Below are 26,904 nucleotides of genomic sequence, written 5' to 3'. Positions count from 1 at the left end.
TTTTGTTTGTTTTTTTAATATTAAACAGGTTGTTGCCTACTTACTTGACCTAACATAAGTTAGCTGCTTCAGTGGCCCACACAGATATAAATGTTAATCCTCTGTCAATATGGAGATGCTACATATTGTTAGCTCACTTAGGTTCTCCACAATTCTATCATTAAGTTTTATTGAAACTAATGTATGAGCACCAGAGAAGACAGTAATTCATTGAGATTTACCTGCCTGATAAACGAGGAAAAAAAAGTGGTGACTCCCTGCATCACCTCTGAAGTGGTCATTTAGTCAGACTATGTGTCCATACATTGATTTTCCTGTAACATATTCATGTTCCTTCATATTCCATCAAAATAATCAAGAGGGTTTTTCATAGAAATTAATCCAAGTTATGAGCATTGTTTTAACAGGATAAGGTGGTGTTGTGTCAGTATGCTGGAAGTTATGAGTGTCATAACTCTGAAGTGCTGTCTCTCGGAGCCAGATTAAATGAGTGATTCATAATTGATATGTTAATCGAAACCTAATTTTTATACAAGTAATATTCATACTGGTTTAAATAAACATTTTTATTGTATTCTCTCATCTTTGCTGAGAAAAAGTTTGTGTGAAAGGAATTAAAGGCCTGTCCCATATAGACACCCATTGAGTTCAGTGATTTAAGCAAATAATAGCCAGGATAATAACTGAAGTTTACAGTATACTACTTGTCTTAATAACTTACCTGCAATGCCTTCACAAGAAAACGATTATATGTCCAAAAATCAGGCTTAAACTTGGTTAAAAATTATCTTTAAAAGGTCTAAAAAAAAAAAAAGCCATAGCCATAGCAGGTCTTAGCTTTTCATTGTTGCTGACGTCGTTCAACACTTTACGAACAAATCAGTATTCATCACAGGAGCAACTCTGTTCAGAGCAGCTCACAATAACTTTGATTTAAAGCGAGTTTTAAGGACGTAATAAATAATTCATTTTGTTGGAGGGCATTTTATGGATAGGAGGGTGTAGACCTAAAGATTGTGGCACCTGTTTTTTAGTGTTTTTTCTTTCCAGTCTTTCAAACTTAAAAAAAAGATCCATGTTTCTTCTACATCTTCAGCAGTGTGGGACCAGTGTGCAAACTCATCAAATAACAAAACAAGATGCAACAAGAACTGTTTAATATCTATTAGGGTAAGACCAAATAATACAAAAGTAATACACAAAAATGTATTCCTCATTTACTCCACTCATGGAGACACAGCCTCCTCAAACATTTCATTCACCTAATTAGAGCATGTTTCTATTGAATGTGTTTATCCATGGCAAATATTTACCTCACCTCAAGTAATTATATATTTATATCTAGTTATGATATAGTACATGATAATACATATCAAACAACATACAGTACATGTGGGAACGTGGGGGAGTTGATGGGAGATGGCTTTCCGAAGCTTTGATACATTAAGATGAAATGCAGAGTCTTAGTACCCAATGCACTGCAGTTCCTGCTGCACGATTACTATACAGCTGTAGTTTCCAGAGTCACATTAACTGTGTTGTATGTACATATGGCAAAAAAGAAAAAAAAAAACAGATCCAAATTCACCTACGCACAGAGAAAAGTAGCTTGTTTGTTCACCTCTGCAGACTTCACACTTAATTTATAGAACAGATCAGCTAAACTTTGTGCAACAGATGAGCGTGTGGATGGTTACGGTTTACAGGGTTATACTTCATAACTACTGTATGTGCATCTGCTGGTGAGAATGTTATGCAGTTGTACAATTATACTAGTGGTGTCCAACTTGAAAACAGGCTCCTTGTTCATTTCGTAACAGTTTATGTTACGGTCGTTACGTCTATATTTCAGGCCTGCACAACAGGACCCTGCTTAATCTACCATACTGTTAGTATTGCTCCACTGTGATCCACTGTGACTTAAGTTTGCACTGACGTTGACAGGTAACCCAGTGCAAAACATTATCTAAAGTTTTTTTTTTTTTTTTTTTTTAAATTATAATTAAAAAAAATCTCAAATTTCCCACAGCCATGGAGACACAAGGAACATGTGCTTCAGACTCATCCACACATCATCCAAAATACACACACGAGAAAACAAAAGGTCAGTACAAAAAACAACAACTGAAAATTAAAACAAACAGCCTACTGAATACCACGTCATCACAATCAGACAAGACGACTCACAGGTTTTGAAATAACGAGCATTCAGACACAAATCTTCACATCTGTTTCAAGTCTAATACTGTATTACTGTAATAACCACCTACTGAATCTTGAAGACATTTTTCAAAGACTTGAGAGACACTGAATTCAACATGACGCTGTCTCTGACCGAGTGGCCACACGCAATTATCCTCTCTCTCAGTTTCACCTCATACAGAAATAATTGGCTTGAATTTTATAGTTTCTTTTATATAAATATCATATTACACCTACTCATAGATTAAACACCAACAGCCACGAAATGACACACTAAGGCCTGAAATCCAGAGCTTCAGAAACAAGTAGTCATTTAAGCATTTACATGGAGGGGTAAAGTGGGAGAATTTGCCAAAGGGGTGAAAACATCCATCACTTCATACAATGCTATGACCACCTACGACAATGATTATTAATATTTACTGTGTGTCCAACCTGCAAGTGTTTTGGTTTTCTTTTAACCTGTACTACGTTGATTTGGAATGTTTTATCCAATGAACTGCAATCCTAATCCTGCATGTGCTTCACTTTAATATGTCATAATAATTAATTTCACCGAAATCAACCCGCTGAACACAAAACCAGCGTGCAATGATGAAACCAAACACCCTGGATGGTTGAATGATGGAAATTAAATGGAGACAAAAGCCAGACATGTTAACACTTTAAGGGCTTTTACAGGAAGAATTTAAAACCAGCTGTCACACCTTTCCTGAGAATGTAAAAAATAATATTAATAAAAATAAAAAAAATGAAAAAACTGAGAGGTTCACTGATGTAGAGCAACTTCTCATCGGTTAAAATAAACAATCAGGTCACCAAAACATAAATTTTAGAATATCTTCTCTGGGATTTAAAAGTTTTTGGGTTGGAAAAATTACTTTCTTGATAAATTTTGTGCCATCTGATTTCAGTCGTATGACCAATTACATTTTTATTCATCTTCCCTTAAAATTTCATTTTATTTAGGATTCTGTTATGGAGTTTTGGGTCAGACTAAACGTTTTCTTTCTCAACAAAAAGTACCAAAGTAAGAAAATTATTGGCCAGTATTAAAAGGATACTAGGCTGCTAAAAATATAACTTATGCTGCATTCACAAGGAATTAGCAGACAGTAGATGGCAGACGGAAAACAGCATCTGGACAACACGAAACATCTATGACAATATGTTGCAATGGTGATGCCACCTTTTAACACCTTTTAACCAAATTCAGGACAGATTTTTTAGGTATATTTTTTCAGTATTATATTTTGTTAGATTTGTAATATTAAAAATGTGAACTTTTACATAGAAATGCTCCGCTCATATTCACAAGAAGAAATAAAAAATGGATAAATGAAATTAGATAAAAAAGTATGTAGTAGTTAAGACCTCACAAAATAAAATTTAATACTGTTTAATGACTTTTAAGGCCTTGTTTTATTGTTGTAATATTGAATTTAAGACTTTTAAGGACCAGTAGACACCCTGCTAATTTTAACGTCCTGCTGTCATCCACTAAAATATCCGGTTTGCTGTCTACTATCACCCTGATTTCACGTGAACACAGCATTACAGTTTAGTTATACCCTAAACTTGTAAAAAAAAAAAAAAGATTGATACCGCTGTCATGTCTGTACAGCTAATATGAAGCTATGGCTAGCTGCTTGTTAGCTTAGCTTAGCACAAAAAAACTGAAAGCAGGGGGAAGCTGCGAGCCTAGGACTGTGTATTATGTGTTTCCAGTTTTTTTTTTTTTTTCTAAGCTAAGCGAAGCAGCTGCTAGCCATACAGTTAATATGAAGCTACCGTTAGCCACTGGTTAGCTTAGCTTAGCACAGAAAACTGAACGCGGGGGGGAACTGTCCAACAAGATATTGTGTGTTTATCAGTGAATTTAGAGGTGCTGTAGGTGGGTTTTGTTGGCTGTTTTCCCCCGTTAACATTTTTTTTGCTAAGTAAAGCTAACCAGCTGGTAGCTATACAGTTAATAGGAAGTTAGCTTAGCACATAAAACTGAAAAAGCAGGGGGAAACTGCTAGTCTAGCTCTGTCCATTAAGTTATTATGTGTTTATTAGTGAGTTTAGAGGTGCTGTAGGTGGGTTTTGTTAGCTTTGTTATGGAGCCAGGCCATCTTCCCCTGTTTCCAGTCTTTTTGCTAAACTAAGCTAAGCTAAGCTAAGCTAAGCATCTGCTAGCAGCACATTTAATATGAAGCTATCGTAAGCCGGTGGTTAGCTTAGCTTAGCACAGAAAACTGAAAGCAGGTGGAAACTAGCTTTGTTACAGAGCCAGGCTAACTGTTTTCCCTTGTTTTCAGTATTTTTGCCAAGCTAAGCTAACCAGCTGCTAGCAGTAGCTTCATATTTACTGTACAGACATTAAAGTAATGGCTCTTCTCATCCAGCTCTCAGCAGAAAGTGAATAAGCATATTTCCCAAACTGAAACAAGCAGCTACAGTGCATCAATGGAGGGGCAATTGTGTTTGGTGACCTTCAAGGCTAATGAAAGTAAATGCTCTTGACAATATAGCTACTGCAATACATCAAAAACACATTAAAAGTAATTAAAGATGTTTTCAAAGTGTGACCAAGGCAGAGGCAGAGAAGTCGCTGACCACAGATGAACCTACCTGAATAAACTGATGAAGCTCAGGGGACTGGTTTGAGCTGTTATGTGTCTCCGTTAGAAAGCAACACACACATTGATCGGGTAAAATTGAGCAGCATAAGAGATTAAAAACCTTAAATAACTGGCTGTTGATTTAAATGTGACTTAAATTAATAACTCCCACATGAGTCAGAATTCAACAAGAGTACACTTCCACCAAAAACAGGACTTTTCTCTACGTTGTTCTGGTTGGATTCAGCTTGTACAGTGTTACAATGAAGGGCACCTAATTCTGAATTGTGTTCTTAATTGATCCCTTTTTATCTCCCCCACTCGGCAGCCTGGCCCCCTCCTCTGCCCTACATTGGGTCATCGTAGTTGTAGGTGGGAGCTGCTGAGTATTCGTTCTGTTGCATGGCTCCCTGCGCAGCTCCCATGGCCGCCTGCTGGGCCGCCTGCTGAACGTGGGGGTTCTTCCAGGCACCGGTGGCCCACTCCTCTTGGGCCTTACCCAAGCTCCCACCACTGCCACGGTAGAAGTTATGAACCTGCAGAAAAAAGGCACTATTATCATCACTTCACTTTTCCTGTGCCTTTCCTCCACCTTTCACAAGTTTTTAAACAAAATTGGTGTGATTTCTTCTAAAAATGTGGGAAAAAAGCCAATGAGGCACTTGATAAGAAATGTCCCACAAACTGCATAAAATGAATAGATTCAGAATTTTTTTTTTTTTTTCACTAGGAAAATAAAGGAAAAAAACTAGGGGAAAAATAGGTTTATAATTATTATTATTACATTTTAAAATTATGTTACAGTATTTTTAAATATTTTTAAGCACTACTTCCAGGTCATTGCCTGGTTTGTTAGTTTTTAATTTTTCCCCCCTTTTTAAAAACTAATTTTCATGTTAATTTCTTAAATATTTCTGGGGTTATTTCTTCTTTCATTGCCGATTGCCTTCTTCTCATGTTTTTAAAAGAAATCAAGAAGGGTTAAGGAAAAAAAGACAACAGTATTAAAGTCAAACTAAATTTTTTTTTTTTTTTTCTCCATCTTTCTGCAGTGACAGAACTACATAAGTGCTCCTCAGGTGGCATGAATTTTTCGTATCACTACACCCACACACAGTATCTTTGTGGGCTGCCACCAGCAGGGTGACAGACGTTATCAGCCTTTGCTTGGTACCATCTGTGATTTGAGCACTCTATACTTTACTCAGTGACTGCGTTCATCATGGTCAGGTCATATGGGATGGATGGTAAAGATTCCCATGCTAACAACTTGTAAGTGTTCATATCATCGAGACAGTTATGTTGTAGTATTTTGACTGTAGAGTTAATCATGTAAGGATTAAAATATTGTGCACTGACAATATAACATCATATCCATAAAATCTGGGTCTAATTACACTGATCAATGGTCTCTGGCTGATGTCAAGCCTCCATGTTGGTTCACGTTACAGTTGCTTCCACATTATTAAATGCCAAGTCAGATAAATAAGAGCTTTCTGAGAAATCTGAGTTTGCCAGTCAACTTGAATAGGTGCTGCACCTAAGCTACATGAACATGAAAACAAATGTAATGTGTAATAGTATCATTGTAGTTTACATTTGTCGACTTCACCAAAAGAGAGGTGAAGTTAAGTTTTAGACTTATAAGAGCCTCTTAACCAAATATACCCACAATATATTTCTGTAGAAACAGCTAAAACAGTTCAGAGTGTTTCTTTTCTGAAAGAAGAATGTGGAAACGTCTGGGTCACCTTTGTGAGGGCGATGAAGGAGAGTACAGCCACCGCAGTAAACATGATGGTGGGAATCAGCATGACCACAGCTGAGCCGATGTTGGTGCTGAAGAAAGTGATGGTAGCCAGCCAACCACTAATGGAAACAAGAAAAGAGTCACATTTCAAAGCTATGGCACTCATGATCTGTGACAATGCAAATTTGTGTCGTCACTGGTTTAAAGCCAAGGGTTTCAAACTGTGCTGCACATCTCCCCAGGGGGGTGTGAGAGAGAGGGAGGGAAGTGAGATAAAAGAGGCAGGTGCATGTCGGTGCAATTAAGTTACTTTAAATCCTTAGCATCGCATTGCCGCAATTTGCATCCAAACTCGCACTCATCCTCAGAGTCAGAGCACAGTCAATCTTAACACTCAGATATGATAGACTTCCCAAGGATAGCATTATCTCTCCATTGAAAAATGAACATGCAAAAACCTGCTCAAGCGTAATAGAAAAAGAAATGCTCCTCATATGTGATAGTAGTCTGTACATCCAGGGGCACACTGCAAACAGGGGCCGCTAATAGCAAAGTCGGTGTAATTTTAGTGGTGTCAATTTACCAAAAGGTGAACAAATGCAGGGTCTCAATATTGTCTGAGGAGGGGCCACAGTGTATGACTTAAAAACATCTCGTTTAAAGATATACTATGCAGGATTTCCTGAAAACAATGTATAGACTTGTACAGAAGTAATCCCTCTCAATCATCACTTAAGACCCAGTAGAAGTGTGTGGCAGTGTATTTTTCTGCAGAGACCCGTAAGCTGGCATCCATGAAACACAACGCCAAGAAAACCCTAATATAGCGAGGTGAAATGCCAAATGAGAGTGAATCTGGAGTTGGGTTTTACTTTCACTTTCGCTGGTGAGCGTGTTTACACACAGTAACCCACAATCCTGCATAGTATACCTTTAAGTTAATATGGGACACAATTTGAGAGCTTTTTCTAAAGGTAAGCAGCTGATAACTGTTCTTGAAATTTATGTAGAGGTTTTGTCTCCATCCTGTGTGAACCACATTTTTCTGACCTAAACAGTAGTATATTAAGGGGGAAAACATCTCTTCCAATATTCAAATATGCTGAAAATGTCCCTCTCCAATATATTATTAAAAAATGGCTATGACAGGCCACCACGCACCAAGGTCTGAAATAATCATTACCAAATGTAATTAGAATCATAAATAAACTTAATAACTTGCCATTATTATTACTACTGGTTCTAATGTTACAGTGTACTAGAGTTGTGCTTGTGGTTTATCCAAATGGTGTTTCCATACCCTAGCAAACACCGTTGCTTGACTGCTGTGGGTAGGTACAATCAATAGCCCCTTTAACACTGCCTGTTCAGTTCGGGAATATCACGCTGTTATGCCGCCTCGCTGTTCTGTATATAAGGTACAATCGCGGAAAGAGGGCGCAAAGTGGTCTCGCCAAAACTGTGTCTGTATAAACAGGATATATGACAACATGTTATGTGTGCAACCCACAGTGGGAGATTTAAAAAGCAGCTGTTAGCAGTTAGTGGCTAACTCAAAGAAGAACACCGGCCGTAATTGTCTGCAAATAGAGAAAACAATGAGTTCCATGCCCTCTGAGCAGAGGACCAGGTCAGCCGCCATATAACAGGGATGGTAAATGATTGTTATCGACATTTTAATGCCATTGTTATTGTTTAGAAAGTGCCGCCAATACTTATGTTTTATGTCACACTGGAGGCTGATGCTGTTGTGTTACATGTCACGCCCATCAGGCCTCTTTTGATTCCAGAAGGCCATGATGCTGTTTACAATCACACACGGGAGCAGAATGATGCTGCCATCGTTTGGTTCCGTGTAAAAATGTAAAGGTTGCATAAAGAAGGGACTTTGTAGCGGCCTTACCACGATCTGTGTGTGAAAAGGGCTAATGTCAAGCACTGTTCTCTCTATTTCTTCCCCTTCAAATGTATTTAAAAGTGGTAAGCTAGAATGTAATATGAGTGTAACACAGGCTTCCTTCACTGTATCCTAACAGTGTGTCAATCCACCACCCGACCGCAGCACACTGTGAGGATGGAAACAGAGTGCTCAACAGGGATGGAGAACCTGGGAGGGGGGCAGTTGATTATGACCCTGGTTCTGGCAAACAGAAAGCCTGCGGACTAACCTATTCACACCTTTAAGTGAACTGTGCTGTGTAAAAAATACCTTCTGTTTAGTGCCGGTTATGGTAGAGCACACAGAGGTGATGGAAAATGTTAAGTATTTTTGCTTTAAACTCTTCATCTTGGGTACAGACTGGGTGACAAATTTAAGGAGAAATAAAAGAAGTGGAGAAACTTACTAAAGACAAATACTTGGATGCAGAGATCACTGAATTGTTTGAACGGTATGAAAATGAGGTGGACCACCACCACGCGAGTATATTTTAGAAGAGCAACAACTTGTGCAAACAACTTCATGTTATTTTTCTTCTTTACTTTGTCACCCATCTGTATTTACACTTCACATCAAACATATCAGATATCTGTGTTTGATTATCATCTGTTCAGGGCTCTTACCATACTCCCCAGCCTGGAATGCCAACAGTTTGGATAATACTGATCACCACCTGGGCCATGAAGACGAAGAAGAAAGCCATAAAGTTGAAAGAGCTGTCGGTCCTGCGTGGGGAGAGTAATAAACATCAGGAACGATGTGATTCAGCAGAACAGCAGCAGGTACAAAATGTTGAGTAAGCTCAGAGTGCTCACTTGAAGGCCTTATAGATGGGTCTGAACCAGCACACGTAGGAGCAGGGGGTGAAGAGGATGAGCCACAGGATTGCCATGCCGAAGTTGGTCGCTCCACCACCTCCACACATCCACGCCAGACAGCCAATCAGATTAACGGCCAGTGTTGCACTATTCACTGTCAACAGCACAGAGCAGGAGCGAGGATGACCAAAACATGACAGACTGAAGACAAAAGCCTCCGTGGTGAAAATCCCACAGGCCGCATTACTCATAATTCAGCAGGATTGAATCACTATGAATCTCTGCAATGACCAAACACCAGATTCTCTGTTCTATATTAGAGCTATAAGACAGGAGCTACAATTTATTTAGCACACACAGCACACAGTTTCTATTCTACAGGTACCAAACATCTTGTGTAAACTAAACTACTTCTTCACCAGACTTACATTCTTGTTTTCAAATGGAAAAACCTATAAAGTAATGAAAAAGACACCATGATGCACATGTGAATATTACAGTTTGATTGTACTGTTATCACTGGAGCTGCGACTGTAACACCTAAATCTGTGACCCGTCAGATTCTGTCACCCAGTACCAGACTCCCTTACTGGTTTGGGTCACAGATTCCGACGGGTCGCAGGATTTGGTGTAACACAGCTAATGACTTTGCCTTGTATCAGAATTGTAAACCCAATCCATCTTCAGTCTGACATTACGTCCACTCCAACTGATTTCCCAAGGGGAGGGGGATACAATTTTCCCAAACCAAACACTACAGACCAATACAACCACCTGAATCCAATATCATTTTGTGTCCACACTGATGTGTAGCCATGCCAACATACATGTTTTGCCAGAGCTTTTAAGAGTGTAGTGGAGGAAAATAAAACAATCAATGATGTCGGCCAATATTGAGAAGACATGGCAATTTAGAGCAGCCTCGACAGCAGCATGTAACATATCTGTAGCACTCGCCATTGTTGTTATTAATCCTCATTAGTTCTGCCGCACCCCTAGACAACGTTTGACATCAGCTTGACAACGGTGTTACTCCCGTCCGTGGCCCTGATTGGCTTGTCATAGTCTCTCAGTGGCACTCATTAGTTATGTTTTATTTTAACCAAAAAAACCTGCTGTTTCATGTCACCATGCCAAATGAATCGGTCAACTCTGTGTAGTGAGTGGATTCCAAATTCTGGACCCAGCTAACCAATTAATCCTTTTGCAATTTAATAATTCCCCAATTATTTTCTGGACGAACAGATAAGTCGTTGGTCTATTTAAAAACAAAAAATTGTGATAAAAAAGTTTCCAAGAGCTCGAAATGTCTAGAGATATCTTGTTTTGTCCGACCAACAAACCTAAACTCAAAGATATTCAATCTTTAATGATTTCCAACAAAGAAAAAAAAAGCAAATCCTCACATTTACGAAGCTGGAGACAGAGATTTCACCATTTTGCTTGAAAATACTTAAAAACAATTATTTTTACGGCAACCCTCGTGGCTCTCAACCCTTTCTGTGTAAAAGTGATACACATTAGGTCACAGACCCCCATTTGATAAGATTTTGCTTCAGGGAGCTCCATCTGAAAAGATTTGGGTGTTAAATAGGATTAACAATTCTATAGACGAATCACAATGTTCCAGGTAGAAAACCTCCCAATCACGCACATAAAACGAAATGGCGCTGAGCAAACGCTTCAACTGATTAGTTTTCAGCCTGCTTAAAAAAAGGCTGACCAAAAAAAAATCATTATGACTTTAAGTGTACGCTATACTTAGAAAATTTCCACTGCTTTACCTTGCTGTCAGACAGCGATTTCCCCAATTATCTCAAAGCCACCAGACTCCACTGACAAAAACAGCCATATCAGAACGCAGGATGTGCTGGTCTGGTTTATGAAAGACAGTGGTAAAGCAACACAGAAGGCACAGCAGAACCATCAGATGGGTCAAACCACCTTGTTTAACTATATATCTAAAAACGTTACAGTTACAGCTCAAATTACGACAGAAATAAACAAGTTTGCCAATTTCACATATGTCCGCAATTCAAAACAAATGCCGGCTGTCCACAAGAAAGTGTTAGCGTAACGTCACGGTGATTCAGTCTAGAGTTGTCATCTACAGTTGAGGAGATAACAGTGGAGGAAGTGAAACCTATGATCAGAAAAGTCACTCCATACATCCATTTTCAACTGCTTATACGAAGCCAGGTCGCAGGGGCAGCAGGCCAAGCAAAGCACCCCAGATGTCCCTCTCCCCTGCAACGCTTTCCAGCTCCTCCTTGGGACCCCGAGGTGTAGGCTACCCAAGCCAGATAAGATATGTAATCCCTCCAGCATATTCTGGGTCTACCTCAGGGCCTCCCACCAGTGGGACGTGCCAGGAACACCTCTTACAGGAGGCGCCCAGGTGGCATCCTGATCAGATGCCCAAACCACCTCAACTGACCCCTTTCGACACGAAGGAGCAGCGGCTCTACTTCGAGCTCACTCCGCATGTCCGAGCTCCTTACCCTATCTCTAAGGCTGAGCCCAGATATCCTTCACCAGTCACTCATGACCCCAACACACATTAGGCTCACTTCTATTGTATATTAAAGAGTGAAAATAAACTATTCCTCATTTTTCTCAGGACCTCCTGGGACTCCCCGAGGGTCTCTGGACTCCTGGTTGAGAACCACTGCTCTAGCTCACCTGGTAGAGCCTACACCCACTATAAGCTGAGTCCTTAGCAGCAGCCAGGATTTGAATTCAATGTCATCCCCTCCCTCTACCCACTTTCCTGTCACTCTCCAGCTATCTGTACCAATACAGGCATTAAAAGCCCCCAAAAGTAATCTTTAAAAAGTCATTTTCTGCCAATCAACTTGATCAAAACTAACCTCAGGTCCATTTTAGATTTGTGAAGAGCAAAAAGCAAATATGTCAAGCAAACATAGACACAATATTTCAATCTTGGCATGAAGATGCACAAGACAATGGGAACCTGACAGTGAGACCGGTCAATCTGGTCTCACAGCTATACTGCAGTGCCTCTGATGTCTGGCTCTCTCATGATGTTTTGGGTAAAACAAAGTGACACGGCATGGAAACACAGGAGCTATGGACATGTTAACAGCTTCCACACTGAAACTTGAGTTGTACTTAAAGATGTTGTACATGTACATGCGATACTGCAACTCAACAGTCAATGCACAAACTTTTAAAGCAGGTTCACTCACAGATCCAGAGGTAGTAGAGCCTCTTGCACATGGTGCGACGCTGGTCTGGGATCTCATTGAAGTCTTGGTAAAAACATGGCTTGAGGGGGATGAACCGAGGCAGGGGAGGGAAGTTGTTTTCTAGGACACAGAGACACAGTTCAACGCAGCTGCCCACACACCAAATACATAAAGAAATCAAGACAGCTGCATGAAGGATTACAATTTAGCCTTTATAAAGGGGCTGTGCATGGACTCCAAAATCACACGCACACTGTGTAGTTGGCTTACCTGCCATGATGACCGCTCAGTATTTTCCTCCACTTGCAAACAGGCACACAAAGTCCAATCTCAGCTGCCTTTTACACCAAACTGCAGGGGAAGGAGCAGAGCTGTTTTATGAAATGCAACATCACTCACTCACACTGCTCTCCTTGTGGTGGTCTACAGGGCCACAGTCCTCCACAGGCCTTCCTGTCCATGCATTCACACACTTCACTGGAATCAAAGACTTTAAATCCCTGTATGATTTGATCAGAGGTGGTGCCCGGCCCGTCCAGTGCATCCACCCACAATGCTGCATCATTCATTAAATCGACAGAGACAAACATGTTTTCTTGACCACACATTACAGCTGTGTGATCCGCGCGGTGGGAAACTGTGGCCTTGTCGCGATTCCTAAAATGTATTCATACCCTATGGGCGCAAATTAGGCGTTTACAGGCCTGTGGAGTCCACAGATTGGACTATAGCTGATAGACATGTTTGTATAGCTATAGGATATATCAACCACCTTCCACATTATATCTGAATGTGTCTGTGAGCCACATTTCAATGCATGCAGTGATGGTGGATGAGTGCAGCTCTGAAGGGCATCTTTCTGCCTCAAATTAAAGCCATCTCAGCTCAGAAAATCAAGCTGATCCTGGTGGATTTTTGTTCATAATGATGCTAAAACTGTCCTCTATGTGTGTTTCTGTCGGCGGATGGCAGTGATGCTGCAGTAGGGCACAGTGCATCGTGATCACAGGCGATGGAGAAGCGTCCTTCAGCCTGTGCGACACGGTGCATCGGTGCTTCCTCTCCATCCGGACGGAGCAGGTCAAGCCCAGACACTTCTCACAATAACCCACCCAGGATGCAGATATCGAGGCTTTACTGAAGCTTATTTTAATACATTAATGTCCCTCCTCCGGTAATGAATGAACGTGCAGTGATTAAAACGCCTTACCTCCAGTTTAGTCCGTGAATGTGGCTAAAATCCCTCTGTTCGTTTAAATAGCATCCTATGATTCAATCTGCCTTTGAACGCATCAGAGGAAACGGCCGCGCGCTGCTTTAACACATATATGTTATTCCTCAAATGATGGGTTTGGGAGTAAGAGGCGGTCACGTGACGTAAGGTCTTTTCTTTACGCACATACACCCCCCTTCCTCATCCGCTGCCTTTACCCGCCCGGGCAGGACCACGGCCCCGGGAAAAAAACGGGATTTGTTGCTGGCCTGAACTGACCAATCAGAGAGCAGGAATATTCCAACAAGCCCCGCCCCCTCTCTGATTCTGTACTGCTGAAAATAAGAGGATACATTACACAATCTGATCTGTGATTGGCTGCCTGATAAATAAACTACTATACAAATATTACACAAAAATAAAAAGATGTTTGACAGGCCTGGTGTGAGGGAGAAGAATATCAGCTGCAGGCTCAATGTGGTTTATTCATAAATAATACAATGTATAAACAAATAAATATAAACAATACAAATAGTATAAACAAAATAGTGACTGAAAAGGCTCATGAGTAAGAAAAAAATAATAATTCAGACTTGTATCCCTCAAAAATAGCTTTTTTTAATCCTTTTTTTAACCATAAATAATTTACATATTTTTTTAATTTGATAATGGCAAAATAATGGCATTGTTACACAGTTTAACCCAAACAATAGAAACACATATCCTTCCAATCTTTTTTGGCTTTTTGTGCAGTAAATTTACAAATACACGTCAAATTGTATTTGCTCTCCTGTGCAAAATTAAAAAAATAAATAAATAAATAATAATAACGTACACAGTCTGGAGTGACTTTATTTCTGCTCTGAACATTATCTGCATTATTTTATGATAAACCAAATCATTAGATTTCATGGTTGTCAATTTAAAAACAGCACATCAGTGTGATCATAACCAGCCTTATTAATAATACACATAGCTTGTTTTTGTAGTAAGGCTATTGAATTTGTAATCATTTTAAAGGTCGACCCCACAATTCCACATGATAAGGAAGAATAAGTGAACAATAAATTATATACATTATATATAACATGTTTTTATGGTCTGTACCAAGGGTACGTGTAGAGTTTGGTAAGAGAGCATTTATGTATGCAGCTCCTTATATGTGGAATCTTCTGCAGAGGGGAGACTTGGATTTGCACTCTTTGGTTCCTCTCGGCCGTTTCAAAGCGCTGTTGCAGGATTTTTGTACACAATCTTCTATGTGCTTATGTCACGGTGTGTCTTAGCTGGTCTTTGTAATCATGTGTAATTGCTGTTTTTTTGCATTTTTGTGGTTGACCTCTAGTATACATTATCATACTTTTTGGCTTTTCTGTGTAGTAATCTGTAGTTTTATATTGCTTGTTTTAGAGCTGTATTATTCTACATTATTTGTCTGTCTATAACTTATATTGCTGCCTGTCTCAGCCAGGACAGTCTTGAAAAAAAGATTTTTAATCTCAAGAGGTTTTTCTGGTTAAATAAAGGTTAAATAAATAAAATATACAAGGCCTTACAGTTGACTTCATACTATATAGGATTGCTACTGACTGACATTTTTCTTGTAATATAGACAATATGTTGTTTCCATGTTAATCACAGTAATAGGAGGGGGTACAAACTTAATGAACAAGATGGCTACATATGAGAGTTACATCTCCGCCTTCTGATAAGCAAAGCGTCTAAAGACTGACTTGTGAGTCTACATTTAGCATACGACTTTAAGCAAGTTTATTTGTGTTGCACAGTTTGTATACAGAGGCAATTTAAAGTATTGAACATAATGCACAATATTAAATAAACTGAAAAAAGGTTATACAGCATGAAACATTTCAACACAAATGAAATGGACAGCAAAAATTTTAAACCAAAACAATAGAAAAAACCCTAAATAAATACATAATACATGGTGCACAGTTCAGTTAAAGGCAGCGAATAACATAGCCTAATGTGTCAATCACACCTCTCAATAATTTACTCCTTACAAAGGGTTTATGAGTTGAAACATTTACTAACAGATGCTAAATTGTTCACTGATATTTTATAGCAGTGGTTCCCAATTGGTGGATTGCGGTCCGAAAGTGAGTCACAGGTCCATTCTGAATGGGCCGCAAGTGACTCACGAAGGTGTCAAGTTTGTAAAACACACACTTTACTTTGAAGTACAGTGAATTTATGGCACAGAGCTTTCATTTTGAAGTGCTGTTTCCTGCTGTAGAGTGAGTGACTACTGGACAGCTACTTATTAGAGATAACAAACTAGCTGACATGGCCAAAAGCAGGTATGATGCTGAATTTACTAGACTGTGTGGACCTTGAACTAATGACCAAGGAGGAATCTGGACCCTGTGGTTGGACCAGTTGGAAACCACTGATTTATAGAACAGTTATAATGTATATCTTGTATATCTTTTATATTTTTTATTGTGTTGTTGCTTGGCTGCAACTTGTCTGTATGCTGCTGTCTTGTCCAGGTCTTCCGTGATGATCAACAGGATTTACCTGGTCAAAAATGGGTTTTAAAAAGTTAAGACAGTTTTCAGATTACAAAAAAATCTCTCTTGAGTTAAATGATTTATAGACAAACAGCAGTAGATGTCACTTTATTCTATGAAACCAGCACAGATAACTACATTTCATTGTATTTGTTAGAACTGAGTTATGTAGGCCTTGACAGGAGTCAGTGTCAAGGTAAGTTTCAGGTTGACAGGTTGAATAGACTGTGAAAGTTCAGATTTTGCAGCTCGAGGCACAAAGAGAGTTTTAAAGTCAGATCTGATGTCAGCATCAAAATAGTCTCAGGTAGTGTGTCAGCTCTGGACTGTAGGAGTAGGAAGATGTTGCCTGGAGCATGTGGCTTTTTGTAGTCGGGAGTTGAGTGAGCATATTGTCATCCCTGGCCCTTTTAGTCTTGAATCCAAAACAATGTATTTTAGGTGGTACATATAAAAACAACCATACTCCCTGTTATGTACATCATAGCTACAAAAACTGCACTGACACTGATTTTGCTGTTAAAGTGTGAGAAAGCAAGAAAAGTTTATGCATGTTTGTGCATTCTGTCACAATTGACCATGCCCTTATGATTTGGGGATATTGCCTTTGACTTCCTCATGCCTGACAAAGTCTGTCCCTGGCTCTGGGCAGCTGTTGGTGCAGGAGGAAGAGTGATGTGTTGTTTCTGCTGCTCTGGACATCGATCCCGTGCTGCTTTCACTGCTCCTCGTTAATTACAAGTTATTGGTGATTCTCGCACATGATAGAACGAAGATGAAAAGCGCACACCAAACTTGTATAAACGTTGTTACCAGAGTTGGTTGTGTGCTCTTCTTTTGTATTCATTTACTGACACATCGCCCCACGTATGCCTCTTTTTTCGGTTATGTATCTGCCACGCTTGTGTTAACACATTTTGCTTTTCCGCTATTTCCACTTGTCCTGAACGCAGCAGTTCCTGAAGCTAACGTTAGCTCTTCCTGCAGTGCTATGAGTTGAGGAAGACTGAAGGTAACGGTAAATAACGCTATTAAACTAGTGTCTGTCATGTGAAATAGGTCTGTGTGCCACAGGGGTGTATTACTGGTATATTCAGGATCCCACAGCAGTCCGACAGAGCTGTATTTGTCATCAGTCGGCGACAGATAGCAGCCCTTCACTTGTTGTAGCTCGGCTAATGCTAGCTAACGTAGCTTCCTCCTCACACCCTCCTGTGCTAGTGAAGGGACAACATCACCAGCTAGCCTAACACAGCAACTTCAGGTATTTACAGCAAAGTTGTCAGCGTAGGAAAAATAAGATTTGTGGGACTTTCTGTGTTGGAATTACAGTTCTTATTTTGACGTTGACCATTAAAGTTACAGTAGACATTAACTGTTGACGTAAGGCTTAATTTAGCAGTAGCTTTTGACTCTTTGCTAAATTAGTGGATGAGGTTACCTAGGTCAGTTCACTACAGGTACAATGAGAGCTAAGCTAGGTGTTGTGGTAAATGGTGTATCCCTGTCAGAAAATGTCCTCCCTTTAAAGTAAGGAAGGATGAGGAGGAAGTAGACCTCCATCACTGATTTTAAACCATGAAATTAGAAGAGATTAGTTGATTAATATATTAGTCGGTCGACAGAAAATTGATCTAGTGTCATTGATTGTGATATTGATTGGTCATTTATTTTTTTAACTTGTCAAATACTAAATGGTTTCAGTTTCTTACATGTGAGGATGTTGTACTTTCAGTTCTCTTGAATCATAGTAAACGTAGTAGTTTGGAAATCTGTGTTGTTGATTTGACAAAACAAGCACTTTAGTTGCAGGGCAATTGTGACTGCCCTTTCTTACAATTTTCTAACGATCAAATAATTGATCAGTTAATTGACAAAAAAAAAAAAATCTGCTGATTAAAAATGAAATTAATCTGAAATTTTTAGAAAAAATCAGGAAAGAGATATTAATCCAATTATGAAAGAGGATGTTTGGAAAACTACAGTGGCCAGTGCCATATGGTCAGTTAGAGATGCACTGGGCAAATTTACACAAATCAAAATTATATACTGGTATTATTATACCTCATTTAAGCTTCAAAGAATGGGACTTGTGGAGAATAATTGTTGCTGGAGGTGTCAGACAGGTCCCTGCAGCCGCCAGGTATATCTAAGCAACAATTTGGGCTTGCACTGGCAGGTTTTGTCAGGGCATCAAGGACTTGTATTTCAACCGTTTCTCAGTTACTCAGTGTGGTATGTTGATTCATATTGCAGTCTTTTGTTTATGTTGTGGAAATTTAATGAAATACTTGAATTACAAAAAAGAGAAAATAATCATTGAGGGGGAAGATTCTGATGAGTGTACACAATCTGACACACCACTTTTTACAACTCCTCCCTCAGGGTGTCAGAAGCACTGAGTCAGTGGACTGGTACCTAGGATTAATTCACCCATCAGCAGTTATAATTCCATAATTCATTTATTATATTTCAGCTGTGCAATAGGGACCTAAAGGTGCAGTAATTATCTTTAACACTGTCTTACTGTATAATAATTGGTGCAATAATTGAACTAGAGCAATACTCTGTGCAATTATTTAACTGTGCAATATTCTTCAGTATCCTAATTTGTAACAACACCACTTTTGAATGTATATTTAACATGATATATGTTAGATATATTTCTTCTCTAATTTTTTATTCATACATATGTAGCGTTGCACACACTGTTGCATAAAACACATTATTATATTTCTAAAACTTTACATAGTAGTTTTATACATTGTAATATATATATATAGGCTATAGCCTATATATTTTACACACTTTACATTCTAATCATATTATACACATTTTATATTTTTAAATGTTAAACATTGTAGCACAATGCACATATTTTTATTTTTATATTTTAGGTACATTGCATGTTTATACTTATTATTTCCACGTCTGTCATTCTCTATGCTTACATCAGAGTGGGGATGTGTGACGTTGAATTTTTTGCAGATATCCGATATGCCAATATGTAATAAACTCATCTGAACAATAACCGATACTGATATTGATATATTCCTGTTTTTCCCTGCCTAGTTTTATTGATCAAGTCTCTCATGTTGGCTGATTCATTTTAAAGCCAATATCTGCCGATACCAATGATGTGCCGATATTATCGTGCATCCCTACTGAAATGTATCAGGGGGATCAATAAAGTATTCTGTATCTAATTAATCAGTTTCTGTTTGCCCTCACATATGTGGTCATGCAATGTAACTGTGCTGTTAAAAAAATGAATTTATTTTGTGGCTGTGCCCTCTGTGTGCTATCTTATCACCTCTGTTTGCAGTGCTGGGAATGCAGCCACCGCTCCCACCTGAGGCAGTCAGAGAGCTGGTGTGCTCCTGTCTGCACAGAGACCCGGTCGCAGCAGACCTCCGCTGCAGCCTGTTTGTTGCTGCTGCTCAGAACTACAAGAGGGACTCCTTGCTCAGACCTTTCCCTCCTAGATACATAAGTGGGGACAATAAGGACTTTGAGGAGCTGGTAAGTCATAGAGTGACAGTCAAAAGTTCTTGGACACCCTCTATTGTAGCATTTGTGCATAATTGAATTATTTGAAATGCCTTTTAGATGTTATAAGTAAGCAATAAAGGCAGTAAGTGAGTTGAGAAAAAACTAAAAAAAAAAAAACCTGCTTAGAAAGAAAGCACATGCACACCATGAGTATGGTGGTGGCATGATACACCTGGTGGCAGTAATGTGCTGTTAGAGGCAGCAGTGTGTCAGTAAAGAAGGCAACGAACAAGACTGTAAGACAGTGATGCAGATCAAATGTCAGATCAGTGCATTAAAATTGATTTGGAAATGTTTAAAAATAAAAATAATATATTTTGTTAGGAAACACTGAACATACATTAAAAAAGAAATCCTCTACAGACACTTTAGTGAAGCACAAATTAGGAGTCACAAAGATTTTTCAGCTTGGCAGGTGCTTACAAATAAGATTTATGTCTTTTGCGGGCCACCTTAAGTGGCTTGTTAGCTGTCATATGTATATATAATATATATACATATGACAGCTATATATATAGCTATATATGACTTATATATATATATATAAGTGTCAGATTCAAGTAAATTGTCATTACCCTGAGAAGTGAGAGGCTGAATCTGCTTGTATCCATTCTACAGTATTTTATCATTTTATTGTATTTGAAATGAGCATGTCTCCAAAAACAACGATGTACAGAACATTTTGATTGGCAGTGTGTATATCTACTCTATATTACAGATTTGTATCTTTGTATATACTGATTTTGATATAGAATCATTTACATGGCCAAATATTCGTTATGACGTTGAGGCAAAGATGATAACTCAGTCTCAGAGGAACGACAGCACATAGGCTCCTCCTGATGTGTCGATATGATTAAAAGAAGTTTGTTGTCTCTAGTTAGCAGATGTGCACTCTCTGCCTGGTGTGAGGGAGTTGGTGAGACTACGGCCCAGAGAGGGAGATCATCATCTGGCTCTCACACACTGGATCCTCTCTTCAAAGAGCTTTGCTGTGAAAACACTACAGAAAGAAGAAGTGCGTTACTGCAAGTATAAACACATAAATCACAGTATCTTTTACTGCTCGCTTATTTGTTTACAGTGTGTTTCATCGATCTCTTCCAGTATGCCAAACTTTGTGACTTGACGCAAAATGAAGGGATCTCTGCGCCTGTGCCAGACTTCCTGTTTGAGCTGGAGTACTGTGATCAGATGAACGCCAGGTTCGAGAAGACGAGGGAAGGCAGAGACGTCTTTTATGCATTCCATGGGAGCCGCCTAGAAAACTTTCACTCTATCATTCACAATGGGCTGCACTGTCACCTCAACAAGGTTAGTGCAGTCATCACTGCTTCATCTCTTCTGTGACTTAAGATGGCTCTTAGCTTAAACACTGAAATCATCCCTTATAGACCTGCTGTTGTGCAATATAGTAAATAAGACTTCATGGAGCTGTTTTTTGTCTGCGTGTTGTGTGCAGAATTCAGTGTTTGGAGAGGGGACCTACCTCACCAGTGACCTCAGCATGGCTGTCCTCTACAGTCCTCACAGCAGCGGCTGGCGAGAAAGTCTCCTGGGTCCACTGCTCAGCTGCGTTGCCTTGTGTGAAGTCATCGATCACCCAGATGTAAAGTGCCAGGTGAAGAAAAAAGGTGTGTGACTCACTGGACTCACGGCATAACACACATTTGAAATCAGAATAAGATTTATTACCAAGGAGGTTCTCAGTTACAAGGAATATGCTGTGGTTTTTGGTGCATACATGAAACATACAATTAACATATGAAGAGGAAATAAAAAACAAGGTGAAGTACTGCAAAACTCAAAGTACTATAATAAAAAAAAAAATATATAGAAAAATATGAAGCTGTTTCAGAAATAAAGCTGTACAGTTTTGTGCAGGATGTGCAGAATATTAGCCAGGGGATGTGCAAAATTCCACAGCAGAGCAAATCCTGTAACCTTGATTTTTAAATTGCTTCATATCAAAACGAGTCACTCATTTCCCATTTCAGATTCTGAAATCATTGACCGTCAGCGCTCAAGAGCAAAGAACAGTGAAGGGGGAGACGTCCCGCAGAAGTACTTTGTAGTTACCAACAATCAGCTTTTGCGAGTCAAGTACCTGCTTGTTTACTCTCAAAGGAGGCACCTTTCCAGGTAAGAGTCACCTGTGGGTAAATGGTGAAAGTGCTGGAAAAGTGTTTATAAGCTACATTACACACAAAAATGTTGCTTTGAAAGTGCTGTGCAAAATACACATACATTCCCCGTGATGGAACTTTTTCAGTTTAAAAGATGCATGGAAATTCGGCGTTCAGCAAATACTAGCTTCTTTGTCATGAGCTGATCCAGTGGCATCATAGGCAAATGTCTGCCCAGTTGCAGCTGAGTATGTAAAGTCTGTGCTAAATGCAGACACACTTTTAGGCTTGAAACACTGACCTTCACCGGAGAGAGTGATGTTTACATCACGTAAGATTCTAAAGCCAAACCTTGTTCTTTTTTCCTGTTTGTTGCTGAAGGAAAAAAAATGTCAATTTGCAGTGTTGTACCGATGTAGTGCATTTATTTTGAAAGAGACTGTATGTTATTGGTAAATTTTCTGTGAAAACGGACGTGTATTTTGAAAGAGGACAATGCATGTAACAGGCATAACTTGACATGGTGTCCCAGAACGTCAACAACCAACACACCCAGGGTACTTCGCACGTCGTATGCAGAAGCGGAAAGTGAGAATTGTTGAAAATGAAAGAGGAACACATTAAAGCAATTAACAGTCATTTAAACCATGAAATAAAAATGTCTGCAGTATTTGTTGCTGCCTCTCTACAAATGACTGAAAACAGGAATAGAGAACAGAAACCGCTCCTCAGACGCTAACAGAAATACGTTTCAAAACAACATTCATATTATTATATAATTACTATTCTACTTGTTATTTATTTAAAAGATAAAAAGACCAGAACTCGCTGGAAACAACACATCAAGTATGAACAAGGTGAAATGTGCCAAGGTAACGGCCCTCTTGGTGTTGGTGACATATTTCTTGCGAGACCAGAGATGTAGTTCACTGATCGGTTTTACACTAAACTAAATGGTACGACAATCTTAAGACAAACTGCAACATTATTGACTTGCTGAGTTATCTTTTAAACTGAAAGACATCATGTGTGTAATTCATGTTACACACATGATTCTGGATCAAAAAATATATTGTTTCTTGCTGTTGACTGTTTATTTTGGCTCTTTTTCCAAAATAAGGTTCCGTGGGGGACACTGGAAGGCCTTTTTTTTGTTTCTGGAAACGAAATATTACCAAACCCATGAGTCAGTTTTGGTTTTTGCCAATAAACAAAGGGTAATTCCTGTGTTTTTCCTCTCCAGACGTTCCCGCAGCACCTCCTGGCTCCTCAGACACCATTTTGCCATCATGATGAGTCTCTACCTTCTGCTGCTCATATTCATTGGTGCCTTCAACTCCACCACCTTCGTATCCTTTTGGAACAGACTGTTCAGGTGACGACACAACCGGACAGACGGCCTAGATGTGTGTGATCCACAGTGCCTTCCTGATCGGAGACTGACTGGAGGCCTGAGCAAAGATAAAGTCTTATGCACCTTTATACTGTTTCCTCTCTGCAATCCTTCTTTATTTGTACAAATAACTTTAATTACTGTTATTCCAAGATAACATATCTTTTCAAATATTGGGATGATGTTGTGTTTCAATTTTGTTGAAATGGGTGATAAGGCCATTCTGCATTTTGACAATGTTATGCAATGTTAGTTTGTAATTTGTTTGGTTTAGTAAACATCCTATTGTTTTTTTTTAGATATGTTCTGTTGCTGTGTAGCTTTAGTTATCTGAGGACACAGTCTTACTAACAAAGGGTTAAAAGAAAAAGCATCTTGTTTAAATTACTGCACAGCGACGAGTCAAGCATTAAGATGTTTTTTTTTGGTTTGTTAGGGCTTAAGTACGGAGGATTATCAGTGCATTAAAGCTGGGGTAGGCAGTTTTTTTGCATGACTGGGCAAAAATCCCATAATAACCTTTCAGCATATTGTAAATCAACTGGTCTGAGAGAACACTGGGCCTCTGCACCTCCTCTTGGCTCTGTCTTCTGGCTTTAGAAAATGTAGCCTGTGACGTGAGACTTCAGCCAATCACAGGTCATCTCAGAGAGAGGGTGTTCCTATTGGCTGTTCTTCAAATGCAGATGTGCCTGCATGTTCCTTCAGATGGTGAGAGTCTGATTCAGAGGTGGAAAATCATATAGAACAAGTTGCTATTCCAGCGAACATTGTAAAACAACCCATGAAAGGAAGATGGATTTATCAAAAAGGGGGTCTGACAGTAAACCACGTGTCAGTATCAGCGAAGCATTTCAAAGATGAATGGAAAATGTTGCTAATAGTTTAGCCTTTTGCTAACCATAACCAAAGTTTCACAGCTGTTGCTAATTATAAGTTCATGTAGGGCTGTCCCTGAGTCAAAATTATGTCAGTCGAATTAGATTCGGCCATTTAATACGAATATTGGATGACTTTTTCATCTTTTTTTTTTTTCATTTTTCAAGTTTAAATGGGACTTAGCCAGACGTTCAGTTTGACAGCGGCATTTATGTAATATAGTAATCAAGCTAACAACACTAACAATGGAACAGAAATGTGCAGCAACATTTTTTACCGACACTAGATATCAAACAAAAGCCAGAGACTGTGTCGTATTAAGTATCTGTGAGCTGTAAATTCACCATTTCTAAGCAGAAGAGAGAAGAGAATGTTAAAGTTTCTCCTCCTTTGTGTCACTGCATCATGTCCGCAGCTGACTGTACCAAAAAGTAGCATGAAAGTCCAGAGAGCTCACTCCACAGCAAAATCTGGGGGGTAAAATGTTTCAAAAAGTATACTGCACAGCAAACTGAATAGCAATAACAAAGACTGCTTGACTTGAAGCTATCTCAGTCGACTGAGGGGTCTCCGACTGATTATTCGAATCTCCCACTTTCAAGGGGCGGCCCTAAGTTCATGTTTCAGATCACAGTATATTATCTCAAAGGGCTTTACAGACCCACAGGATGCTAGTTCTCATAGAAATGCTGCAGCCCAGTCGCCAGAAGAAAATGTTGCCATTGTACATTTCTGAAAACCACGAATGTGTTGCATTTGCATGTTTCTTACGCATCACGTCAGCATTTGTAAAGTGACGTAGTACATGAGCTGATTTTATCATTGGTAAAGGGTTGGTGTGATGCCTAAGGGAGATGCCTGCCAAGCTGTAGACAACTGGTTGTGACCTACTGAGTCATTGCAACCAGAGCGTTTTTTTTTTTTTTTTTACTGTGACATTGCTGCTTTCTCTTGCTGGGATTGTGCCCCTGAGCTGGGTATTTTCAGCCCAAACCTGATCTTTTCCTGACTGAAACCTGACCAAAGTGTTTTTGTGCCTACACCTAACCACATGTTAATCACAGCGTTGTTGAAACATGAAGTTTCGTGCAAATGTAACATATTTTTGGTTTAAAGAAACGTTCAATGCCAACATTTTTTCTGGCAGTTGGGTCGATGCTGCTATCACAATCAGGATGACTGAAATGAATGAATAGTTCTCGTAGTACAAGTTGCTGTCCGAAGCGTGTGCATATACCTGCAATTGTCTGGTGGGAGGGACTCAGGATAGAGAGGGAAGAGCTGCTGCAGGAGGGTGTGTTTTCACATTCTGGCATTTTTTTTGTTTGTTTGTTATTTGCTTTTTCGAGAAAACTGCCTCTCCCATCTTTAACTGATCCCATTGACTCATTCTCACATCCCCTGACATGCAGGCACTACTGACAATGTCTCAATTTAAACTCTTACTTTTTAATGTTATGATTTTGAGTCACTCAGTCATGGGTAGGGACCTTTTATAACTCATGATTTAAGTGTAACTTTAAGGTTTTGATTTTAACGGTTACATTCAATAAAGGAGAAATATATGAGGTTGTTGTGCTGACGTAATGTATTTATAAGGACGGATCACAGAAAGGTCGATGACGACCTCATGATACGCTCCTATATCCTGATGTTAGTAAAGGAAGTAAACTGTACATCCACAGGTTCTGAAAATTTGTTACAATTTTTGACACTAATAAAATTATACTTTGATTTAAGTTGTTTTAAGGGGTCAAATGAGGTTAGTTTGTTCTAAAGGTGACTTAAATATTATTCAGACATGCTGCGAATCTCTGCCAAAATGTACGTGAAGGTCACTCCTTCATAATAATCTCTTGTACTTTTCTATTGTTTTGTGTCGTATTCAAACTTTAACATGAGTCTCCTCTGACAGGGGCACATTTATTACCGCTGGCACGCAGACAGTCCTTTGTTATCCGTTGTTTTTATCAGTAAAAAAAAAAAAAGTGAGACAGCTATATGGGATTGATAACAGAGGCGGCCCGCTTTGGTGACAGATCCTGTCCTTCTAATAGAGACCTGATATGCTGCTGTGCTCCACAGTTAGAGACACAAGAAATGTACGAAAGAAAGACATTTTAAACAGTTGTTTTTATGGTTTGCCTTTAAATTTGTAAGAGGACAAAATATTACCTGATATGAGTACTTTGATTACAAATTTAAAAACAGTTAATATATAGTTTTAGCATTAAATATATCTATTTTCTTGTAGGTCTGTGAGAGCCAGAGGTGTAAACAATTAGATTTAGATTAGATAATTGCTTGTGCAGACACAGGACAAGGCGCCACACACTCCTCATCTGTCTGATTAAACACCGGATATTATTTAGATATCACAGCACTCCAGTGATGCAACTGACTGACAAGTTAAAGGAAGATGAAAGAAAACGCAGGCCTTTGTTTTGGTATGAAAAAACAATTCCTTGTTGCGAAAGCCCTTCCAGATAAACTGCGTCTCCTCTTCAGAAACAGCTCACATTTGAAGGACACAGAACAAACTGTCCATTGTTGGTCCAACACTTTATTCCCTTTCTGCACAAGCTTCATTATTGCTGCCTCATAAACCGTCTGTTATTCAATAACCATCAACTGTCAGGGGGGCAGCGACGGCAGAGGGGACTCGAGACGCTTCGCTTCTCCC

General features: G+C 39.2%; 2 protein-coding genes across 4 annotated transcripts; one reads left to right on the top strand and one right to left on the bottom strand.

Annotated features, from left to right (window-relative positions):
* Positions 1–1,140: 1,140 nt before the first annotated feature.
* scamp5a (secretory carrier membrane protein 5a) lies at positions 1,141–13,967 on the bottom strand. Its single transcript, XM_049575232.1, has 7 exons — positions 13,735–13,967; positions 12,795–12,875; positions 12,525–12,644; positions 9,313–9,469; positions 9,121–9,222; positions 6,560–6,677; positions 1,141–5,344 (listed from the first exon to the last, which is right to left on the bottom strand). Exons 2-7 carry the CDS (start codon positions 12,799–12,801, stop codon positions 5,156–5,158), a joined length of 693 nt encoding a protein of 230 aa, XP_049431189.1. The 5' UTR covers positions 12,802–12,875; positions 13,735–13,967; the 3' UTR covers positions 1,141–5,155.
* Positions 13,968–17,208: 3,241 nt separating this feature from the next.
* On the top strand, positions 17,209–25,960 carry parp16 (poly (ADP-ribose) polymerase family, member 16). Of its 3 annotated transcripts, none has more exons than XM_049574950.1 (7): positions 17,209–17,289; positions 19,597–19,793; positions 20,704–20,841; positions 20,931–21,137; positions 21,286–21,457; positions 21,821–21,965; positions 23,193–25,960. In XM_049574950.1, exons 2-7 carry the CDS (start codon positions 19,605–19,607, stop codon positions 23,326–23,328), a joined length of 987 nt encoding a protein of 328 aa, XP_049430907.1. In that variant the 5' UTR covers positions 17,209–17,289; positions 19,597–19,604; the 3' UTR covers positions 23,329–25,960. The 3 variants fall into 3 exon arrangements, with proteins under 3 accessions (XP_049430907.1, XP_049430905.1, XP_049430904.1); XM_049574948.1 differs by having other exon boundaries at positions 17,222–17,283; XM_049574947.1 differs by lacking the exon at positions 17,209–17,289 and adding an exon at positions 17,328–17,535.
* The last annotated feature ends 944 nt before the right edge of the window (positions 25,961–26,904 follow it).

Source organism: Epinephelus fuscoguttatus, linkage group LG4, assembly GCF_011397635.1.
Source record: "Epinephelus fuscoguttatus linkage group LG4, E.fuscoguttatus.final_Chr_v1".
Lineage (NCBI taxonomy): Eukaryota > Metazoa > Chordata > Actinopteri > Perciformes > Serranidae > Epinephelus > Epinephelus fuscoguttatus.
The sequence above is the reverse complement of the archived record's forward strand: the minus strand, read 5'-3'. Positions and strand labels throughout refer to the sequence as shown.

Bases quoted from the DNA above. Each gene is read 5' to 3' on its own strand.
- scamp5a (XM_049575232.1), bottom strand. The intron at 6,678-9,120 runs GTAAGAGCCCTG...TGTTTCCATTAG, and splicing joins ATTCCAGGCTGGGGAGTATG to TGGTTGGCTGGCTACCATCA. The intron at 5,345-6,559 runs GTGACCCAGACG...TTTTTTCTGCAG, and splicing joins CCTTCATCGCCCTCACAAAG to GTTCATAACTTCTACCGTGG.
- parp16 (XM_049574950.1), top strand. From the start codon at position 19,605: ATGCAGCCACCGCTCCCACCTGAGGCAGTCAGAGAGCTGGTGTGCTCC. The intron at 20,842-20,930 runs GTGCGTTACTGC...GATCTCTTCCAG, and splicing joins AAACACTACAGAAAGAAGAA to TATGCCAAACTTTGTGACTT. The intron at 21,966-23,192 runs GTAAGAGTCACC...TTTCCTCTCCAG, and splicing joins CAAAGGAGGCACCTTTCCAG to ACGTTCCCGCAGCACCTCCT.